The sequence below is a fragment of the Cucurbita pepo genome, chromosome 19 (assembly GCF_057944985.1).
Source record: "Cucurbita pepo subsp. pepo isolate OVF chromosome 19, ASM5794498v1, whole genome shotgun sequence".
NCBI lineage: Eukaryota > Viridiplantae > Streptophyta > Magnoliopsida > Cucurbitales > Cucurbitaceae > Cucurbita > Cucurbita pepo.
In genome coordinates, this window is record NC_141816.1 from 2,979,189 (window position 1) to 2,993,303 (window position 14,115).

The 14,115-nt window shown below is 36.9% G+C and overlaps 2 protein-coding genes across 6 annotated transcripts; both read left to right on the forward strand.

The window, feature by feature from the left end:
* Nucleotides 1–1,114: 1,114 nt before the first annotated feature.
* On the forward strand, nucleotides 1,115–8,269 carry EMB1513 (copper ion transmembrane transporter). 5 transcript variants are annotated; one of them, XM_087120100.1, is made up of 6 exons: nucleotides 1,115–2,623; nucleotides 4,776–4,855; nucleotides 5,535–5,633; nucleotides 6,730–6,826; nucleotides 7,751–7,892; nucleotides 7,974–8,269. In XM_087120100.1, exon 1 carries the CDS (start codon nucleotides 1,243–1,245, stop codon nucleotides 2,491–2,493), a length of 1,251 nt encoding a protein of 416 aa, XP_086976226.1. In that variant the 5' UTR covers nucleotides 1,115–1,242; the 3' UTR covers nucleotides 2,494–2,623; nucleotides 4,776–4,855; nucleotides 5,535–5,633; nucleotides 6,730–6,826; nucleotides 7,751–7,892; nucleotides 7,974–8,269. The 5 variants fall into 5 exon arrangements, with proteins under 5 accessions (XP_086976226.1, XP_023517592.2, XP_086976227.1 ...); XM_023661824.2 differs by having other exon boundaries at nucleotides 6,779–6,826; XM_087120101.1 differs by lacking the exon at nucleotides 6,730–6,826.
* A 2,688-nt stretch (nucleotides 8,270–10,957) lies between these two features.
* Nucleotides 10,958–13,872, forward strand: LOC111781309 (protein NRT1/ PTR FAMILY 5.6). The gene is made up of 4 exons (XM_023661822.2): nucleotides 10,958–11,375; nucleotides 11,449–11,666; nucleotides 11,774–12,327; nucleotides 12,934–13,872. The coding sequence occupies exons 1-4, from the start codon at nucleotides 11,204–11,206 to the stop codon at nucleotides 13,805–13,807; spliced, it is 1,818 nt and encodes a 605-aa protein (XP_023517590.2). The 5' UTR covers nucleotides 10,958–11,203; the 3' UTR covers nucleotides 13,808–13,872.
* The last annotated feature ends 243 nt before the right edge of the window (nucleotides 13,873–14,115 follow it).

The following is a 14,115-nucleotide window of genomic DNA, read 5'->3' on the forward strand; positions in this document are numbered from 1 at the left end:
TATATAGCTTTACCAGATATAATCATCTATTATATATATCTACCTACCATATATAACTTTACCAGATATAACTTACCGTTCACTAAGGTATAAATAAGCTGCAAATTCCATAACCTAACAGAAACGTGTCTAGTATACGCGTTTTAAAATCATAAGGTGATATGTAACGGGCCAAAGGAGAAAATATTCGTTAGTGATGGGCTTGGACTTGGGCTGTTACAAATAGTACCAGAGACATGCATGGGGTGGTGTGCTAGCGAGGATGCTCGGCCTCTAAGGGGTGGATTGTGAGATTGCACACTAGTTAGAGAGATAAACGAATATTTCTTATAAGGGTATGAAAATATCTCCCTAGTAGACACATTTTTAACCCGTGAGGCTAACGATAATACGTAACAGATCAAAGCGAACGATATCAATTAGCAGTAGACTTAATAAAAGAACTTATGTTGGTTTATGAGAAACCATGCTAAAAGAACTTATAGTTTGTGAAGAAATCTCGACTTTTAGAAGCAATTCATACTATAAAAGACGATATTATAAAAGTCGACCGCCGACCAAGGTGGGGTCGACTTTTGAGCAGTCGACAAAGTGGTTGCTAGCAATGGAGTGGCAGAGGTTGCCAATGGTCAACGTGGAATCTACAGCCTACATATCAGATCATGTTCTGAAAATTGAAAACATATTGCCTTTTTGTTCATAATTTTTTTAAGCAACCAAAGCTTCCTTATTCTATTCTATAATTAATGTGTCCATTATATTGTAAGCAACATGTTTCTTTTCCTTTTTTTTTTTTTTTTTTTTTTTTTATAATTAACTTCTGACCACTTTATTATTAAATTATGACATCAATTTTATATAAATATATTCATGGTTGAAATTAATGATTTTCAAAACCTTTTTTTTTTCTTTAATTAATTAATTTTTTTTTATGCTATCTACTTCTTAATAATACGTGGAAATTATGTTTTCATGAAATGAGATTTTAATTGTTTTTTTTTTATTCATGCAAAATCATTCTCAAAATAGTATAAGCCCATTGGGCTTTTGCGTTATGGGCCTTTCAGTATTCGGCTGAAGATCTTGACATTCTCCGGCGGCCCATAAAATTCAATCCGCCACTGAATATCTCGGCACCTCCTCCTCCTCCTCCTCCGCCACAATTTTGCAGCATTCAGCCATCTGCAATTTGGAAGTTGTCGTTTCGTTTGATTTCTTCGGCTTCAAATTATCGACGAAGAAATGCCAATTTTCCCAATCTCACTCGCAATTTCAAACCCTCCTCGACCACCGCCGTTATTCTCTTTCTCTCAGTCCATAACTGGTTCAAACCGCCTTTTGTACCTTCCCAATGGGATACGGACCGCTACGAAGATCACGACGGTTATTCGAATGGGTGGAGGTCCAAGAACTTATCCAGGCGGAGTGTCGAAGTGGCAGTGGAAGCGGATGCAGGCTAAGAAAGCTAAGCAGTTGCTCAAGGCCCGGTTGTGTCGCGAACGCCAGATATATGAGATGCGTAAGCGGGCTGAACTTAAGGCGGCTGTGTCCGAGCTGGAGAGGCCGTGGGAGGTTGTGGAGAAGGCTCCCAATTTGTTCTCTGTTGGCGCCGATGAGCAGGTGAAGGTCTTGGCGGATAGGTTTCAGAGGCCCGGTGGATTCGATTTGTGGACGGAAAGAGATGGGCCTCAATTGTTTGAGACGGTTGATGAACTTCCTTCCGCTAGGTTTTTCCCGAAAGGTGTGGTTCACAGTGTAAAGCCGTACAGAAGTATAACAGGGTCGGAGGGTTCTTCGAGTTTGGATTCCGAAGATGGAAATCAAACTGCAACTAGTTTTCAAGAAGATGATTTAAAGACTCCCCGGAGGTCTTCTAACCGGAAATTAAGAATTGGGTCAGTCAGTGAAGAAGAAGCTAATTCAAATTACTCTGATTATTATACGAGGAGTTCCTTGGTTCCATCAAGTAGCAATGGTCGAAAAGGAAAGACATACGAGGGTAAATTCAGGAATCGGGAAAAGGGAAGAAACCTCCATTCTTCTAAGAGATCTTCGAGCTTGGGCTCAGAAGCTGGAAATGGAATTGAAACGAGTTTTCAAGTAGATGATTTTGAGACTCACCGGAGGTCTTCTAACCGGAAACCGAGAAGTGGGTCAGTGAGTGAAGGAGAAGCTAATTCAGATTACTCGGATACAGATGATTATTATCAGAAGAGTTCTATGGTATCATCAAGTAGTAACAATGGTCGTAAATTCAGGAGTCAGGAAAATGGAAGAAACCTCGAGTCTTCTAAGAGGCAGTTGAATTCAGGACAAATTGGATTTGATAGAAGACAAAGGGTTCCTAGTCCTCAGATGCATAATGGTAATAGACAGTATGGAAAAGGCAAGGATTCAAGGCGATCCGAGGGTTCATATTCGGAAGTTTATGATATGAGTTTGGAGCAGGATGGGAGTTACAGATTCAAACCAATGAAAACTCGGTCGAACTGAGTCCAGGAGTTCATATTCTGAAGTCATTGTAGTACTGCAACCATATTGGTTGAAGAAGAAAACTTCAACTGGATTGTGTTATGGAATTGCTGCAGTTGAGCTGGAAAGGCTGATAATGTATCATAGGAAGGTTAGCTGATTTTGATGCCTTTCAAAGTATGTATAAAATACCTTCTCGTTTAAGCATAACTATTGGACTTGTTTAGTTTTTGAGATGTCTGAGAAATACTTTATTGCATATCCACTGTAAATGTCTTGTATAATGCACTGACTTATTAACTCTTTATGTCTGTCTATTCACTCCACAATTTGTTGTCACAAATATGTTTCGTTTACATGTTGCTTGTAGGCAGATTATTAGTTTGATTCTCTTCTTGTAAAAGCATAAAAAAGTGGAAGATTTTATAATGGAAGAATGCTTCAACCCTGAATGAGCACACTGTAGAAATTTTTGTGGATATCATGATTAACAAGAAACAATGAATCTTGTTAAGAACCACACATCAAAACACCGCACACACCACAGCTTACCACAAAAACCTCCCTTGATCTTGAAAAGGCAGATGGAGGAAGGACTCCTCAAGAATCTCCCTATGATCTGTATGTCTGGCGTGCCAAAAACCGAACACTTGAAAGAAAAAAACTCTAAACAAAAGGTGCAAAGTCATAGCTCCAAAGGATATGATCTAGATCTTCTTACACCTCCTGACTAAAGATGCAATAGAATGGGCCAAACAACGAAGACGTCTTCCTCAAAAGTCTATCAAGAGTGTTAACTCTTCCTAATATTTTCACTTGACACAGTTTAAACAAGCTTAAAGTTATGGTGTAACTACTATCTTTAGTTTGTGTTAAAACTTCAACTGTCTAAATTTCTCATCAGATACTGTATAGTGTTTACTTGCCCCGCGCAAGTGCCCGTGTGTATTTGCACATTTGTGGGCTTGGTCACTGTAACACATCCTCTTTTCGTGGTATCATGGAAATTAGCAGTATGTCATGGACTGCTTTTCTCAAAGTATGTCTACACTGTCTCATGAGGAAGAAGGCATTTCAGAATTGGAGCCACTAGTCAAATTTGCTTCTCTTTAGCAGTTTTGCTTGAGGTGAATTGGTTGTTCACATCTCTAACTAACTATTCTCTTATTCATAGAATTCATCTACTTCAAATGACCAATAAATATTGAAATCTCAAATGATCACCTCCACCACTTAGTTGTCGTTGTTTTTCCCTCTTCTGGATCCAATTCAGTGCTTTCTTCTATTGGGGTCAGCATCCATAAAGAGGAGGTGGGATGGACTCCTAAATTTTACACTAACTTCTCCAACTATAGCCCTCGGAACTCTATCTCATCTTTTAAGTGTCAAGGATTTCATGAAGAATAATACAACTGGGGTGGATTTGACCTAATCTATGCATTCAGATAACATTCTTGCTCAAAATTTTCCCAAGATATGGAATACCACAGTTGGAATGCTCAAAACAATGATTGGTTACTGGATCTAAGAACAAATCTGTATGATCAAGATTTGGAGTTGCTAATTCTTATGGTCTCAGATTCATCTGGTCTTTCTCTTTCAAGATATTATTTCATATCTATTTCCGAGAAGATTACCATTTTTCCCAGACTTTCTTCAATGATAGGATAGTATAATTGCCAATGCAATGGATGATTAAATTTCTCATTTGATTTTATCTCTGAGGCCTCAACAGTTAACACTGATGATAAAATTCCAGGCTACTATCCAAACAGTACTTGAACCAAATTGGTGCATTCTGGTAAAGGCCATGTGGAAAAATGCTAATCATATTTTTCTAGGTTGTTCTTATACAGTACAAATTTTCTGAAGACTCTTCAGGCCTTCAACTTGTCCTTTGTCCTTCCTCTAATAGTAAGGCAGATTGTGTATTCCATCCTTTATAGCCAACCTTTTGTAGGAAAAGGTAAGTTTCTCTTTGTTGTCGGTTATTCACCGCTTAAATTACGTTTTATTTTTTCTTAGCTTTCAGTAAGTTAAACTAAATTAGAGTACTTGCCATTTTATGTTTTTTAACGGAGTATGTCTAGTATTTTATGTTAAATTTCCATATATATTGAAGTAATAATAAAGAAAAGAACATGTCCCCAATGGACGTGTCCTTGTTCTTTAGAAATTGGTTTGTGTTTGTGCTTCTTAGGTCCAGATAGAAAAGAAAAGAAAGAAAGAAACCTCTTTCCTTCCTTTTTGAATGGGAAGAAATTTGTCTGATATTGCATTCCTTTTGGTGTTTTCAATCCAAGGAACACAGTATTGTACAGCAACATGAATATTATTACAGAGAACTTCAGCCATCCATTCGAGCTGCACTTGTTTGATGATGGTAGCATCCCACCATCCTTTCATATTCTTCTGTTTGTTGTTTTATAAGCAGATCTTGTGCAATGTTTATGCAATTGGTACTTTATGCGGCTCTCCGTCAGCTCACAAGTATATCCAATTATATGCTAGTGCTAACTTTATGATTGATGCCATCAAATGTAAAATCCCACTGTCAATGTCATATAGTCACTTTGTACAATTTGAATGCTCTCTTACCATCTGTTCTGCTTGGGCATCCTTTCAAGGGCGGAAAAGAGATTCTTTGGTGTAATCTTATTAGAACTTTCTTCTGGACCATTATGTGTGCGCAAAATAGCGGCATCTTTTATGATAAGGAAAGATCATTTAATAGTTTTCTTGAATCACTAGTTTTTATGGCTATTACTTGGTGTCATTATTAATCTTTCCTTACAGATTTTGATACCTCTTACCTCACATCCCATTTGAAACTTTTTTTTTTATAAGAAATTTAATTCTGAGGGGATGGGCAATCTGCCTTCTTTTTGTAATTTCAACAAGTCAATGAAATTACAGAAGCTGTGGGAAGGGATTGGGCATCGAGTAACACATTGTTGTATTCTTTTTTGAACCCTGTAGCGAGTTGCCATCCTTCGATTGCCTTCTAGAGATAATATTAATGGCGCACTATCTCAAGCACTTTATGTCAAATACTTGTACAGGTACTTAAATGTGCTTAGCCAGTTAAATTGGAGATAGCATTATCAACAGGGATGAAGATAGCTTTGGCCAAATATAGGCGCTGTAAAACAAACCTCAAGGTATCGTTATTCTTAAACATTTGCTTGCTTCTATAGGTTCTTTTAGCTTTATTAGAATTGTCTTTGCTATTATGCTAGATATGACAAATAATTATGTGATCTTATCTGCTGGTTGGCTCATTGGTTGCAATACATTTTGGCACTTTTTGATATTGAATTAAAAGGGTTTAGACAACTTCTATACCACTGAAATTTACACGTATACGTGTGCAAAGTAGCGAAATTCTAATCCCTTATTCTAGAGTTCCCTTTCACCAAGTAAATTTGGTGGAAACTCTTTTACATGCTGGGTGTTAGCCTACCCTCTTCCTAATTTCGTACAGCCTTAGAATTCTTATGTAGCTTCCATTTTAAAGGGTAAACCAATTTTATTTGGTGCAATGCTTTCATTATTAACCTACAATTGAAGGAAAAAAAAAAAAAAAAAAAAAAAAAAAACATGAAGAACCAGTATCATTTGAGTATTTAGGCAGATTATACTATGCAAATCAACCATGAAACATAAGCGAAGTTCGCGATCCCAGAACAGACTCATGGTCTATCTTCTAGATTAGCGTCAGCTTCATTTAGAGCATGGTAGTTTCTGTTTTCAATCATATTCTTTAAAGAAAGTTTTCTTTTTCTCCCTTCTGTGAATACCGATAAACTGTCTCTATATTGCATTCTGTGTGATGATTTCAATTAAGAAGTCCTGAAAATTGCACAGGAAAATAAAATATTATTGATAGAGCACTTCACCCGCCCATTTTAGCTGTACTTGTCAGATGATAGTAGAATCGCATCCTTCGTTATTTTTTGTCCAAGCATATTGTCTGCAATTACACATCTGCTATTGCCTCTGTGACTCACAAGCATATCCAATCACTACTGGGGCTGTCTTTGTGATTGATTTCTTGAAGTTTAGAATCCGACTGTCTTATAGAGCCAATCTTTATGATTGAGTGCTACATAATGCATTGATCGAAAAGTCGCATTTTGTAGGTAGTAAGTCCCTTTATACCTTTAGTCGTTTAGCCTCACATCCATTTTGGTTGACCTGTATTCATAGTATTAATGACGTACATATCTCATGCACCTAATGTCAAATACACTATAGGAGCTTTAACAGGCTTGGACTGATAAGTTAGAGATATCATTATCCACAGGGATGGAATTGCTTTCCCTGGGCATCATTGCTATATTTACTAACTCAGGTACCACTATTCTTCAATATTTTTCTAGCTTCTGTAGGGTTTTTTTAGCTTTCTTAGAATTGCTCAGTTGCTGTAGATTTGTTGATAAGACCAAAGTGATAACTGTTTTCATTTTCTTTCGGTTCTGGTTCATTTGATGCTATGCTTTGTTCTTGCTGTCTTCTTGGTCGAAAAGCTATATTCGACCCGTTTTTGTAATAGTTCTTTCCCATTGATTAGTCCAATAAGACCAAGTCTTCATGGTCAACCATCATAATCGCTTTAATCTTCTGGTTTCCACATGTTTTACCTAAGTGTCCACTCGATTACAGCTTAGTGGATTTTAGGTTCCATCACAAAACGCCACTAGTGCTACAGTTACAATAGTGGTATGGTTAGATGAGAAGTTTGTTTTGCAAAATAGTTTTGTCATTGGCTTTTTGATAACTTGTTGACTTCTGCAGAGGTGGGCGGCTATTTCAACCTTTTCACTTGTTCATAATCTTCTTATACATTTTCTCCTCTTTTACTCCCTTTTAAACAACATCCATTTTTCCAATAGTTTCGTTCATAGAATTTGAAAAGTGCTTCCGTTATCTAAATATGCTATTAACGGTTCCAAATTTGATATTAAACTCATCCTCGATCATTGTTATGATCTATAGATAGATATTTTGGGAGTATTGATAAGATTATTATATGTTTGAAGATATAGTACTGTTTGAACATGTTAGACGAACACGACTCTCTACAATGGTATGATATTGTCCACTTTCAGCATAAGCTCTCATGACTTTACTTTGGGCTTCCTCAAAAGGCTTCATACCAATGGAGAGAGTATTCTTTGTTTATAAATCCATGATCATTCCCTAAATTAGCCGATGTGAGACTTTCATCATCAAACAGAACAGATGTAAAGTAGTAAAACTTCCTTTTGTTTAACAGAGATTGTCCAGCACCATTTAAAGACCCTTCCACATACCACAGACACCCCAATCAAATAAAGTGATTGTTACTGATATAGCATGGACGGACCAATCTTGTTTAGACTACTTGGTATCACCATCTCTTTCTCTGCTTTGCTAAGGTAATGCTGGAGAAAATTATGATAGTTTTTAACCTTTTCTGATGATTCAGACCCAAAAGTATTATTCTCTTTTGTGGGCAGATTTATAATTCTAAATTTGGAATGGACGAGAAAGAAGGGCTTGGAGACATAGTAGAATTTCCCCCTCCACAAGGATCGAACACACCATAATAATAGAAAGAAAGACCGCCCTCCTATCATTTATCAGGCTGCTAAACTACGAACATCTCCCGTTGAAGATGATTCTGACTCAGCTACCAATACAATTGTTTTTCAATATTACAAATCAAGTTGTTGTAATAATGGAATGACACATCAAAGAACAGTTTCAAATGTTGAAGAGAATGAGAAACTGATAAGACACTGAAGTGAAATACAGCAATCTAATCTAATTCTTTACAAATTAGTAAAAAGAAAAGTATTCTTTTTTCTCGAATTATCCCATCAAACGAAATCAAAAGTTTCTAAAAAAACAACGTCCGTTCAACTCAATCAACACTCATCAGTGATCTTTTCGATCGTTACTTATCGGGTTCGAGAGAAACAAATGAAAAACATTAGTGGGAATCTGTTTAGCATATCATATAGCATGTGGGTTAGAGATAAAGATATAGAATAGAATATATTCCTTAAAGAAAAGCTGAAGAATTTTGGTTTGGAAGGTATGGGATCCAAATCAAATTATGAAGAGAGAGGGAGAGATATGAGATTGAAAATGAAAGTGAAGAGAGAATCTTAGTGAGAATATGATGGATTTGACCTCCATGAATCTCACACGCACTGCCAATACCAAAGCCAAAACCAAAGCTGCTTCTGTTGGCTGCTCTTTCACTCTTTTGCCTTCTTTTTTTACCTTTTACTGTAACTTTCTTTTGTTCCTTTTCCAACAAAATGACAAACAAACCTTAACCATTTTACTTACGATTACATAAGTTCTAACGATGTCCCTTTGTCTTTTTGAATGATTATTGTCGCATATTGAATACAATGTAGGTAAGATTAGTCGATTTTTGTTCGAGTTTGACTACTGATTTACCGAATTCTTTTCGGAAAATAAAGTCAACATTTGTTAACTAATTAACTTCTCCAATATTTGTCATTCCATTCATACATGGAATAATTAAAGTCAAAGTCAAACATATAATGTCCCACTAAAGACTGCAATAGAAGCTCACTGTCCTGAATTTGGTCATATGGGTAAGCCATTGGATGGATGAGAGGGGATTTAAAAATTAAAAAAAAAAAAAGTTTTCTAGAAGAAACCATTCAAAGTAGTTTAATTATGATCTTTAAATGGAGTGGTATGACCACAATCAAAAGGAATATCTACCGATTTCTTCCGCGGTTGGTTCTTTACTTAATTTTTGGCTTTATCCGAAACGTCTGTATCTGTTTTCGTTGACTCATATGCTCATGATTTTCTTCTTATCTAGTTTTATTCTCAAGTCGAGTTTTTCAAAATTAGTCATTCCCTTCACAAAGACTTTTCTCTTATCGAGGACCACTCCTCTTTTTTCAGAGTACATTTCTTGTCCGATAATTCTTGGGTTACATGATTTCTACTACTTCTTTTGCACCCTTAAAAATCTTCCCCTCGAACAACATTTGTTTGGTCTTGAAAAGTCATCCACAATGGTACAAGACTGTATGTTTTTAATAGTACTTAATATCTTGTCGTCGTGTAAACTATGAACTAAATAAATTAATTTCGTTGGATATGAATTAGAATTTATTTTTAAAAAATGTGATAGAATAATTAAGAGAGAATTAAGGGTCAAAAGTTGGTTTTAGTTGGTCAATTACATGGGGGACAGCTCTTAATTAATTAATTATATTGGGTGGGAACAATATTTATTTATTTTTTGGAATGGTGGGAATAAACAATGTTTGATCCATCATGTTTAATTTAAAATATTTTAAACTTTGATAAATAGTGATATGCTTGCTTTTCTCTAGACCAAATCTTAGGGCTTTAATTATAGATTTCCATACAACATTATTAAATCAATGGGCAACTTAATTTCAAATTAATTACAATACAAATCAAACCTTTTGCTTTTGGGTTTACATTCAAGTATTGTTCAATGTTGAATAACGTACCAGTACGGAGATACCGTTCGTGCTCGAGCATTAAAAGTTATTTCAACTAAGTAACAGTGTAATAATCGATACCCATGACTCGAATCAGGACTTGGATATGAATTCTGCATGTAATGGTCCTGACATTCCCTTGTGACAAAATCATGTTATTTACTCTTCGATTTTAAGAGTGAAAACGTCTTTCTAACATAAAATTGCTCCAAACAAAACACGCTTAATTTTAAAATTCTTATGATTGAACCACTAAAAAGGAATGTGCAAATTGTTGGTACAAGTCGTAACATTTAATTCTTTTTAAGTCTTTCTTAATCATCATATTCTCAAGATTACTCTTGTCTCAATTCTAAAAAAAATGTAAATGAGAGTAGATTTGTGTTAAAATATCATCACTTGCCCAATAAGGTTAAGCCGGACCATTGTATGAGTAATTATATTTATGTTAAGAAAATGATTTAGAAAATGATTTATGTATTTTAGAAGAAACTTGAGAAATTTTAGGAATGGATTGAGTACCTATAAATACCCCTCCACCCTATTTAGATCATCATCCTAAGAAATCTCAAACAATACAAAGTTGTAGTCTGAGTATTTTGTAAATCTCTTCTCGATTGGTCTTAATGAAGGTGTGCTAGTGTTTCCCACAGATAGTTATCTTTTTTCTATGGGTCTTAATAAGGTGTGCTAGTGTTTCCACAAATATTATTTCTCCTCGATTGGTCTTATTAATAAAGTGTGCGAGTGTTTCCCACAGATAGTTGTGTTCAACCAATTCGTGCTGAACTAATTCTTTTCCCCGATGAAATGGTACCCACCATGTTAATAAAAGAATTAAACCAAATGTAAGGGCTTAATCATTTTTCTTAAAATTGCATTATATTCATTGTATGGTGGAATATAAACATTATTCCACTTTAATGAGTATAGCTTCTAACCCACTTCTCAAATTTCCCACCACACAAATTGGCTACCAAACCTATTCCCTCACTAACCACACACCACACCATGAAAAAACAAGACAAAAAGTTCCTGTTTTTAACTTCAACTACGTCATCTATTCCATTTTTACCATAGAGGGTAAGAAAATTAAGTGTGTTTTACGGTCAAAATCTTGGGCTATATAACCAGTGGAAAGTGGAGCAGCTAAGATCCAAGATTTTGGTGGCGGATAGCTTTTCAAAAAGAAACCAAATTTCGTGTTGGGTTTTTTTGGGATGATGAAAAGCTTGGCCGAGAGAGAAGAATTGCAAAGATCAGAAGTCAATGGCGGCGGCGGTGGCGGCGGTGATGATGAGAAATGGGTTGCTGATTCTTCAGTTGATTACAAAGGGAGAGTTCCTTTAAGAGCTTCCACCGGTGCTTGGAAAGCCTCTCTGTTCATCATAGGTAATGAATTTCCCAATTATTTGACATAAATGATCAAACTTTCTTTTTTTTTGAAAACTTATGGGATTTGCAGCCATTGAGTTTGGTGAGCGGCTGAGTTATTTTGGGATCGCCACAAGTTTGATCATTTATTTGACCAAAGTTCTTGATCAAGAGCTGAAGACGGCGGCCAGGAGTGTCAATTACTGGACCGGCGTCACCACTTTGATGCCGCTCCTCGGCGGCTTTCTCGCCGACGCGTACTTTGGCCGCTACGCTACCGTCCTCCTCTCTTCCGTTCTCTACGTCTTGGTTCGTTCTTTTCTTGTCTCTAATGTCAATATCAAATTATGTTTAATCAATGTCGAATATGATGTCCATGGTAAACAATAATTCAAGGTTAAATATTTTCTCCACAGGGTTTGATTCTATTAACCATGTCGGCCACGATTTCGAGTTTAAAATCGTGTGAAAGGACTGATAAGGACTGCACACAACCAAGGAAGATCCATGAGATCATCTTCTTCCTTGCTATTTACTTGATCTCCATAGGAACTGGCGGCCACAAGCCGTCGCTCGAGAGCTTTGGAGCCGATCAATTCGACGACGATCATCCAGAAGAACGAAAGAAAAAAATGTCATACTTCAATTGGTGGAACTTCGGCCTTTGTTCTGGATTGTTGTTTGGCGTTACCGTTATTGTTTATGTACAGGATCATATCGGTTGGGGAGCTGGAGATTTGATTCTTACAGCGGTGATGGCAGTTTCTATAATCATTTTTGTCATCGGACGACCGTTTTATCGGTACCGACGACCGTCTGGAAGTCCGTTGACGCCGTTGTTGCAGGTTCTTGTGGCAGCCATTCGAAAGAGAAAGCTTCCTTACCCATCAAATCCTTGTTTGTTGCATGAAATTCCTAAGACGGCTAATAACGCTCATGGGAGGTTCTTGTACCACACCCACAAGCTCAAGTAAGTATTAACTTTACCATCTTTCCAAGTAAAAAGAAATACGTCGAAACAACTAAAAAAAAAAAAAAAAAAGTAAATGAACGATTCTAGGGGATAAATCTTTTGAATACTTAACTTAACCTATCATGTTGGATGTGACCCTCGATCGAAATATGTCAAAATAAAAAATAAAAAAAATACATCGAAACAAGTAAAAAATTTGTTGTTGTATTGAAAAGAACATACAGTGTAAGAAGGACTAACTAGTTTCCTAAACTTTCTTTTCAGTAATTTGACAATCGTACTCGTTAAAACACTAATTTGGCAAACTTTCACTTTACGTTAAGAACAGGTAACCAACTTCGTAGTTAAAACACAAAACTTAGTCCACAATTTGGCGACTACGGCCAATTCTACGGTTAAATCTACTAACAATTCAGTAATTTGTTCTACTACGTTTACTAACAATTATACTACGGTCATTAGTAACTTGTTCGGTTATATAAATTAGCGGGCGAGTAACGTAAGTTAGTAACTTGTTGTAGTCGGTTTGGTTAGCTCACCGACCCCATTTTTAATCTCCTAAATACATTTCCAAATAATAAAAATTAAAACTTTGGAATTCAGATTTCTAGACAAAGCAGCGATTTATGAAGAAAGTGGAGCACCGGCGGAGAAGGAAAGTCCATGGCGGCTAGCGACGGTGACGAAGGTGGAGGAGATGAAACTAATATTGAACATGATACCCATATGGTTGGCCACTCTGCCGTTCGGAGTCGCCGTAGGCCAAACCTCAACGTTCTTCATCAAACAAGCCGCCAATTTGAACCGGAAAATCAGCGACGGGTTAACCCTCCCGCCGACCACCATCTTCTGTCTGGCCGCCGTCGGAATGATCATCTCTCTCACCATTTACGACAAGCTCCTCGTACCCTTACTCCGGCGAGCCACCGGCAACGAGAGAGGCATCAACATCCTTCAAAGAATCGGCATCGGAATGCTGTTCGTAATAGCTACAATGATCACAGCCGCCGTGGTTGAGAAAAAGAGGCTCCACGTGGCAGCGGAGAATCCCAAAACCGCCTCCCAAACAATGTCGGTGTTCTGGTTGGCCCCACAGTTCCTCATCGTCGGAATCGGCGACGGCTTCGCCATCGTCGGCCTCCAAGAGTACTTTTACGATCAAGTCCCTGATTCAATGAGGAGCCTCGGCATTGCGTTTTACCTGAGCGTAATTGGGGCCGGAAGTTTTCTGAGCAGCCTGCTGATCACGGCGGTCGACAACATCACCCGCCGGACCGGTAAGAGCTGGTTCGGCAAGGACTTGAACAGCAGCCGCCTCGACAAGTTTTACTGGCTGTTGGCTGCCGTTTCGGCTGCCAATATGTGCGTCTATGTACTCATCACGCGCTGCTACTCGTATAAGAATGTGCAGCGGCGCGTGGTCGTGGCCGATTGCTATGAGGATGAAGCGCGTGAAAGTGGAGAGTCCATGGCTTAGAATATTTTAGTGCCTTTAGTTTATAGTTTAATGAGGTAAATGGGTAATTATGTATTACAAAAAAAGAATTTGCTATTTATAAATACGTTTAACAATTTTTATTAGTAATAATAACACTATTATTTATAAATCATCTTTCAAGTATAGATAAATAATTTTTTTTTATCATAGATAAGGATATTAATATTATTTTGAAAGTTCATACGTGTATATATATATATATATATATATTTATTTAAAGAGTATTTCAAGAATATTTTAAAATTTTAAATTAAACTATCATTACTAACGTACTGCGGTCAAATCCA

Excerpts from the sequence above, each read along its gene's own strand:
- EMB1513 (XM_087120100.1), top strand. The coding sequence starts at position 1,243 with ATGCCAATTTTCCCAATCTCACTCGCAATTTCAAACCCTCCTCGACCA.
- LOC111781309 (XM_023661822.2), top strand. The coding sequence starts at position 11,204 with ATGATGAAAAGCTTGGCCGAGAGAGAAGAATTGCAAAGATCAGAAGTC. Across the intron at positions 11,376-11,448 it reads AGCCTCTCTGTTCATCATAG|CCATTGAGTTTGGTGAGCGG; the intron begins GTAATGAATTTC and ends TGGGATTTGCAG. Across the intron at positions 11,667-11,773 it reads CTTCCGTTCTCTACGTCTTG|GGTTTGATTCTATTAACCAT; the intron begins GTTCGTTCTTTT and ends TTTTCTCCACAG.